Source organism: Montipora foliosa, chromosome 7 (genome assembly GCF_036669935.1).
Source record: "Montipora foliosa isolate CH-2021 chromosome 7, ASM3666993v2, whole genome shotgun sequence".
Lineage (NCBI taxonomy): Eukaryota > Metazoa > Cnidaria > Anthozoa > Scleractinia > Acroporidae > Montipora > Montipora foliosa.
The window spans coordinates 20,001,566-20,009,065 of record NC_090875.1 but is presented as its reverse complement, the minus strand read 5'-3'; the positions used below and the strand labels follow the sequence as shown (position 1 = coordinate 20,009,065).

Genomic DNA, 7,500 nt, shown 5'->3' with positions numbered 1-7,500 from the left:
AAGCAAGACATGATTCGGCAGGAGTGGTAAGGAAGTTTTGTCCATGTTTACTACTCCAGCTTTGAAAGAGAGAACTGGTCCTCGCACGTATCTGGACAATTTAAGCCGCAGTTGTCGCTTAAGCTACAGTAATTCGAGCAACAAAAACGTCCAACTTGTCTCGCAACATCGCTGCAACAAAATATCCAAAATGCTGCCCGTTTTACCACTCCAAGGCGACTTGTTTCGCAACAAAATCACTTTTCTAGCGCTCTTGATTTGACAAGAGTGGTGATTACGTCATACGTGGCTGCAGTACGTTTTCTCTGCCAAGTGCCGACCGCCATCTTTGTTTTCATTGATCAATTAAGCTTACGTGACCTCGTAACTGACCAATCAGAGGCCTGAATTCACGCAACTTGCCACACACTTTTTTTCTTGCGAGACAGGTTGTGTGTGGGATGTAAAACGCAACATCGTTTTTCGACTAGTTTCGCAGCAATGGTGCGAGACTACTGTAGTTGGGCGTTTTTGTTGCTCGTATTACCGTAGCTTTACAGATACCTGATAAATTCAGCTGCGTCGCCACCGCGGCGTCGCAGAGGTCATAGGTTTGAATCCACCTGAATATTTCAGGTGGCTCTAAGAGACCTCACCTCTGTTTCATCTTTATCCCGCACTTCAAATATTACGTACTTATTGACTGAGTGGGAGGGCCAAACGGAAAATATTTGACCCTAGGTCATGGCGTACGGACCTAGCGCAGAGAGGTCCGTGCACCATGACCGACGACCAAATATTTCGTTGCCCAATATGACCTCTCGTGTTACATACGAAAAATACGCCACTCGGCTCCCGGGTTTAGTTGTCGTAAAAAAACTCATATTTCACAAAAAAAAACTGATTTCCACCTTTCGCTATACACAGACCGAGCAAGAAACAGATGGGACGACCAAGCTCGGCGAGAAAGCCCCAGTCTGGATTCCAGATGCCAGGGTAACAATGTGCATGAGTTGTACGAAAACGTTCACAGCCATCAACAGAAGACACCACTGTCGAGCATGCGGCAATGTGAGTACGAATAAATACCGCTGTCTAATCTAGCTGGAAGACCACGGCGCAAACTGATAGTTGCGTACCATGATTTGAAGTGGAAAAAGCAAGGGAGGATCCCGAAAATTTCCAAAGAGAGGTCCAAAGAAAATCGTGATGAAATCGAAAAGGCGAAGTCCAATACTTGAAAGCAAAATAAGCGTCCCTTTGTTAAAATATCAACTATGAAGGAGACTCTGAAAGCAGGGAACCAAAATAGAAGAAACAAATAATTCTTGCGGATGGCAAAGTTTGGTCTTTCGATGGGAGGAATGGTCACTCTATGCGAAGTACAAGTTATTTTAAACGGTTTTTTTTCTGTTGTGTTTCAGGTTGTATGTGGTTCGTGTTCTGAAAACACTGCTCCATTAGCTTACCTGAACTATACCCAGGCCAGGGTCTGTGATAAGTGCTATGATGTGTTATTAAAAGGTTAGCTTTGCAGCCTCTCTTTTTGTGAATTGTTCACTTCAAGCATTCTCTGCTTCTATAAATAGAGGATATTAGGTGTCCTCGCGGAGATAAGAAATTTCTCTGCGAGTATCGAAGGAAAAGCACTAGGGAACATTTGGTGATACTTTACAGCACGCGCATCTCATATTCCTGCATATCTGGTTCCAGTTGTTCAAAAGGTGGATAACGCAATTGGTTTCACTATTTCTTATCCACTGGATAGTGATTTATCCGGCGGATAGCGCTATCCATCGTTTTAACAACTGGGACCTGGACACATCGAGTTGATTTGCAATGTTGCTGTTCTCTCAAGTGAGTGGGCGCAAAAAAAAAAAACATATCAGTAATTTCACAACAGACGAAGACAATCCAGCCAACCAATCACAGCTCAAAGCAGATACGCGCAGCCGGCGTCAAGCGCGAGAAAACCTAACTTTTCACCGATTGGCTGAGAATGACGCACGAGATTTTTTCAGCCAATCACCAAACGCACACTTAATTTAAAGCTGCTCTCTTGATTTGGCAAAGCGCTATAATTTCACCGCTGGTTGAATGGAAGTTTGCACGCAAAATCCAGCTCTTTGACCACAGCATCGCAGTTCACTCAGTAATTGTTTGGCACTTTTCATTTGCAGAGTTTCACACTGATGAAATGCACCTCGACCTTGACGAAGAAACGGCCACGTTGCCGCCATTGCTACAAGAATCGGACGACGCGGAGAGGCAGCTACGAAAACCCACAAAGTTTGAGATAATGCGTCGATTTAAGAGTAGAAAAACGAAAAGGAAGTCGCACATTTTCCACCCAACCCATTTAACGGAGGTTAGCGGCTTTCTTAACGTGAAAGTTTCAAAAAGGACTGTTTGACTATGCTGTACAATGTGCTTGTAACATTTTGGACTTTTATTATCATTGTTGTTATTGTTGTTATTATTATTAGTATCATCATCATCATCATCATTATAATTATTGGGCATGTGGAAGAGTGAAATTAGTCGTCAAGTGACTACGTTACTGAGCAGTACTTCCCTGTGGTGCTGTCAATTAAGTTGTGTGAGGAAATTCTGTCTGTGTGAGAAATTCTAAATTGTGACCTTTTTAAAGCTTCTGGGAGGTAATTTGCTGCACTAAAACTACTACTACTACTACTACTACTACTACTACTACTACTACTACTACTACTACTACTATTCCTCCCACTTCTCCTGCTGCTACTGCTACTGCTACTGCTGCTGCTGCTGCTGCTGCTGCTGCGACCACTACTACTACTACTACTACTACTACTACTACTACTACTACTACTACCACTACTACTACTACCGCTGCTGCTGCTGCTGTTGCTGCTGCTACTACTACCACCACTACTACTACTATCCTCCTCCTCCTTCTCGTTCTCCTGCTGCTACTGCTACAACAACAGCACGAACAACAACAACAACAACAACTACTACTACCACTACTACTACTGCTGCTGCTGCGACTACTACTACTACTACTGCTGCTACTACTACTACTACTACTACTACTACTACTACTACTACTACTACTACTGCTACTGCTACTGCTGCTGCTGCTGCTGCTGCTGCTACTACTACTACTGCTGCTGCTGCTGCTACTACTACTACTACTACTACTACTACTACTACTACTACTACTGCTACTGCTGCTGCTGCTGCTGCTACTACTACTGCTGCTGCTACTACTACTACTACTACTACTACTACTACTACTACTACTACTATTACTACTACTACTACTGCTGCTGCTGCTGCTACTACTGCTGCTACTACTACTACTACTACTACTGCTGCTGCTGCTGCTACTACTACTACTACTACTATTGCTGCTGCTGCTGCTGCGACTACTACTACTACTACTACTACTGCTGCTACTACTACTACTACTACTACTACTACTACTACTGCTGCTGCTGCTGCTGCTACTACTACTACTGCTGCTGCTGCTACTTCTACTACTACTGCTGCTGCTGCTGCTACTACTACTACTACTACTACTACTACTGCTGCTGCTACTACTACTACTACTACTACTACTACTGCTGCTGCTGCTACTACTACTACTTCTACTGCTACCACCACCACCACCACCACTACTACTATCCTCCTCCTGCTGCAACCGCTGCTGCTGCTGCTATTACAACAACTGCTTCTACTATTAATAATAATAATAGTAATAATAATAATGATGATGATGATAATAATAATAATAATAAATAAAAACAAGCGAATCGGAGTATGACCGAACCTTGTCTCTTCTTTTGTTTACATTACATTCAGGTTGCGGCTAATCAAGAAGGAATTCAAATGAGTGGATATTTAAGATACAAGAAAGGCAGATATGGATGGAAAAAGTCCTGGTTTGTACTGAAAGATAATGTGCTGTACTCCTACAAAGCCAGTTCAGTAAGTCGACTTGATCTTTACGGTCTTAAACATCAACAGTTGCTTTTGAAAGTAGAGTCGCTTATTCTAAAGAGCCCGCAGACAAGCGAGACACTTTTTTTCGCAAGAACCAAGATAAACCACTTAATTCCCCAGGGCCAGGTTGCTGAAAACCCGATTAACACTAATTCCAGATGAAAAATTAATCAAAGAGTTTATTTCTCGTCTCTCGAATGCTGTTCAGCCCTGATATTCGGCAAAACTTTACATTATAAGAAGTCACCCCAGGAGCCCATCAGTAGGAGCTTGCCTCCGTCCCCCAGACAAGCCCTATGAGTCAGCCTTTCACTTTTAGAACGCCACGAGTTGTTCGGCACTGCACGCGCTGTTTAAAATAGCCAATCAGAATAAATTCATTGTCCAACGAAGACAAAAATAACAAAAACAATGTACGCAAATTGTGCGAATTGATGTAAATTAATGTAAATGTCAGTCTCCTGCTGAAGGGTTGGTTCTAAAAATAGAAAGATACCGGCAAAGGTTGACTCAAGGCTATAGTGCACATGGAGGCTATTCATAGCCAAGCAACCACATTATCATCCTTTTCACGGGCGCATAAACATCAATAGTTACATTTCAAATACCCGTTTTCCTCTAAAGCCTCTTAAGTACAGCTTTTCCGTAGTGATAAAAGTGAATGAATGAATGAATGAAAGAGATGTATTGATCTCTTAGGACGTTGTTGCTCTCGAGACTTTGCCAGTGTTGGGCTATGCAATTGAAGACGTAGGAAAGGTAGGAATGACCGCTTCATGTATGAAAGCGTTTTTAGCTTATGCTACTTTCCCTTTTTGATGCAAATCTCGTGATTGAGCTTTGCGTGTACAGAGAACGGCAACAATCAGACTAAAATTTACTGTTTGTTCAGACTTGGACAATGACACCTGCTTGATTTCAGCGCGTTTCGTCCCGCGACCTTTTGGACTTGTTTGGAGAACTGTAGTTTTCTCTGTATCTTAAAACGCTTCAAGGCATTAAACTTTGCAGTCATTAAAAATTTCTTCTCTTGAAAAACTAAAAAAATTCCGGCGCGGATCTTATTGACCCGCCCTGCTAGCAGATCTTTTGTCTCATCGGTTTCGTTTTTCTCCTGCTTGAAAAACGTTTCACACATGTATGGCCTTTTCCCTTCGTTTCCTCCAAATCTTTTGAGTTTTGAAAAGCTTCGCCTCTCTGATTCTATTTTCTGCGCTATGTTGTTTGGCTTATCACCGAGAAAATGATGGATATTAAGTTAGTCGTTGCTATGGTAATGTTAACGCATGCGCAACAGGAAAAATTTTTCTGGGCGTTTTTCTCGCGGAGATAGAAAGTCGCGGCTGTAATGACAACCATGAAAATGCAAGAAAACTAAAGCAATGACTTAGGAAAACGTTTTGCCAGCATGTTATCGAGCAGTTGGCTCCGTTATGAGACGCGCTATGAGAAAGTTCAGCCTGCCACGCTTCACATTAGAGAGCTTCTTCCCCACTATTTCACTTTATGTATTCTATTTCTTTATAGGAAGGAGATGACTTTGTATTCCAGCTAAAACACAAAGGTGTTCCTCCTATTGTTTTCAAAGCAGATAACGAAAATTCAGCAAAAAGGTAATGAGTGGTGAGGGGAAAATATCCCTTGGGGGGGGAGGGGGGTACTCCAAGAAAAAAATTGGGTTGGGGTGTGCGGCCCTCTTCCTAAAACCCTTGCCCTATTTCAGGCCAAAAACTGCGATTTTCTCTACCCTATTTCAGACCTTTTTCAGCTGTTACACGGTTGGCGTAATAATTTAAGAAGGGCTTTTGTTGATGGTCTTATCGCCTGATGATGAAGAAGTAGCTTCTTCTAAAAAACATATCCAATTCAAGACTTGAGTGCACAAACGATACTCTATTTCAGACCAAAACGGCTAAAAAACCATACCCTTTGGGGCCACACATAGGTCTCCGTTTCGTGAAAACTGGCTGGCGAGTTTTCCACCAATCACGACGCGCGATGGGATCAATTTAAAGCCAAGGCACTTTAAGAAAACATCTGCTCCAAATACAAAACAGGGATTTCCATCTTAAAAGCTTCGATAGTCCCGACGTCCTCCCGAACCCGAGAATAAGCCGTCTCCAGAATATGTCTCCCTTACGTTTCCCTTCGAAAAATGGACTCGAGTCCCGCTCAAGCTTCGTTTTTATCAACCTTCTTTGCAAATATTCAAATTGCTTCATTAATTGCGATAATCACTTTCCCAGAACAACAAGCCCCTTCTCATTGATACGGCCTTTGAGACCCCTCACAAACTTGTATAATCCCACGTTCCAGTCAACGCTTTTCCTGTGCTGGAGTCCACAAACAATCTAATTAGTTACAGCCAAAACTGTATGTTTCGCTTATTTTAGGTGGACGCAAGAGCTGAGGAAAGCAACGACCATGTATAACTAAGTCACGCAAAATCACGCAGCAGAAGTAACGCTGTTGCGTTACGTAGTCACGTCACTGAGACCTTCCGTTTGAGTGAGTCGATCGGGCGTTGAGAAGGTTTGTGAGTACATGAATCGCTCATCTTTATCCTTCTGGAGAGTTCGTTTCACGACAAAACGTAATATAAAAGGTTTAGATTTATTTCAAAATTAGCAATGTTCTGATCCAAGTGAGGGAATGGCCACGAACGTTAGAAATATTTAGACAAATAAATGAAACTAGTACTGGACATTAACCTGAAACTTAGCGACATTTCGCCTAGAACCACCAGCACTAGTTTTATTTATTTGTCTGTTTATTCAACTGGATGTTTAACATTCACAGTTTGTTAGAAATATTTGATTTGTTAAGTCCTACCCACCACAAAAGAGAACCTATTTCATGCTGTTTTGCTTGCTCAAAATGCCATTAAATTGAGGACAATTTGCTGAAATTATTTCTCCAGGAGACTCTTTCAAGCTAAATTTTGTGCAACATTTTGATGCCTGAATATTTCAAACTACAATGTATTTTCATACTTGCCACCCTTAAACACGAAAGGCATTGAATACTCTGATGGCAGATTTGCGTTTCTATCGATTTTTGCGACTTAGTGTATAGAGACCAAAATTGCCTGACAGGTCCCTTAACAAATCCTCCTGTTATGGACTGGCAGAACGTCTTTTTCTCCAGCTAAGCAAATTATTTTTTTGACCCTTTGATTCCCAGGAGTGACCACCTTGTAAATTCTCCTTACAATTTCATTGAAATGTCAGTCAGGTGTTGAGAATGAAGATAATTATTATCACCTTAACAGGTGTGATCTTGATATAACACCAAATTTTCATGACCACACAACAAAGGCATTTATAGTACTAGTTAGGAGAGTTAACGTTTTGATCTTTAATTTCAAAAAATTGTCTCGTATTTTAATATTGCGTTAGTGGTTCCCTCCTCGTTTGGATCATGGTGAATATATAATATTTTATCAGGTCGAAGTTATGTACAAAATAAAATGACCATATTTTTAATTAGGATCGTCATTAAGATTATAATGAGCTCATTTACGAAAGAAAACTGTTG

General features: G+C 41.5%; 1 protein-coding gene across 1 annotated transcript in view; it reads left to right on the top strand.

The window, feature by feature from the left end:
• LOC138011242 (uncharacterized) overlaps positions 1-7,500 on the top strand; it is a 34,500-nt gene that overhangs the window by 25,929 nt on the left and 1,071 nt on the right. Inside the window, exons 17-24 of the mRNA XM_068858194.1 lie at positions 1-26; positions 907-1,050; positions 1,404-1,503; positions 2,160-2,347; positions 3,823-3,948; positions 4,663-4,722; positions 5,491-5,576; positions 6,357-7,500. The exon at positions 1-26 is cut by the window's left edge and continues 55 nt beyond it; the exon at positions 6,357-7,500 is cut by the window's right edge and continues 1,071 nt beyond it. Coding sequence (XP_068714295.1) covers positions 1-26; positions 907-1,050; positions 1,404-1,503; positions 2,160-2,347; positions 3,823-3,948; positions 4,663-4,722; positions 5,491-5,576; positions 6,357-6,399 — 773 coding nt within the window. The 3' untranslated portion in view covers positions 6,400-7,500. The remainder of the gene's footprint in view (positions 27-906; positions 1,051-1,403; positions 1,504-2,159; positions 2,348-3,822; positions 3,949-4,662; positions 4,723-5,490; positions 5,577-6,356) is intronic.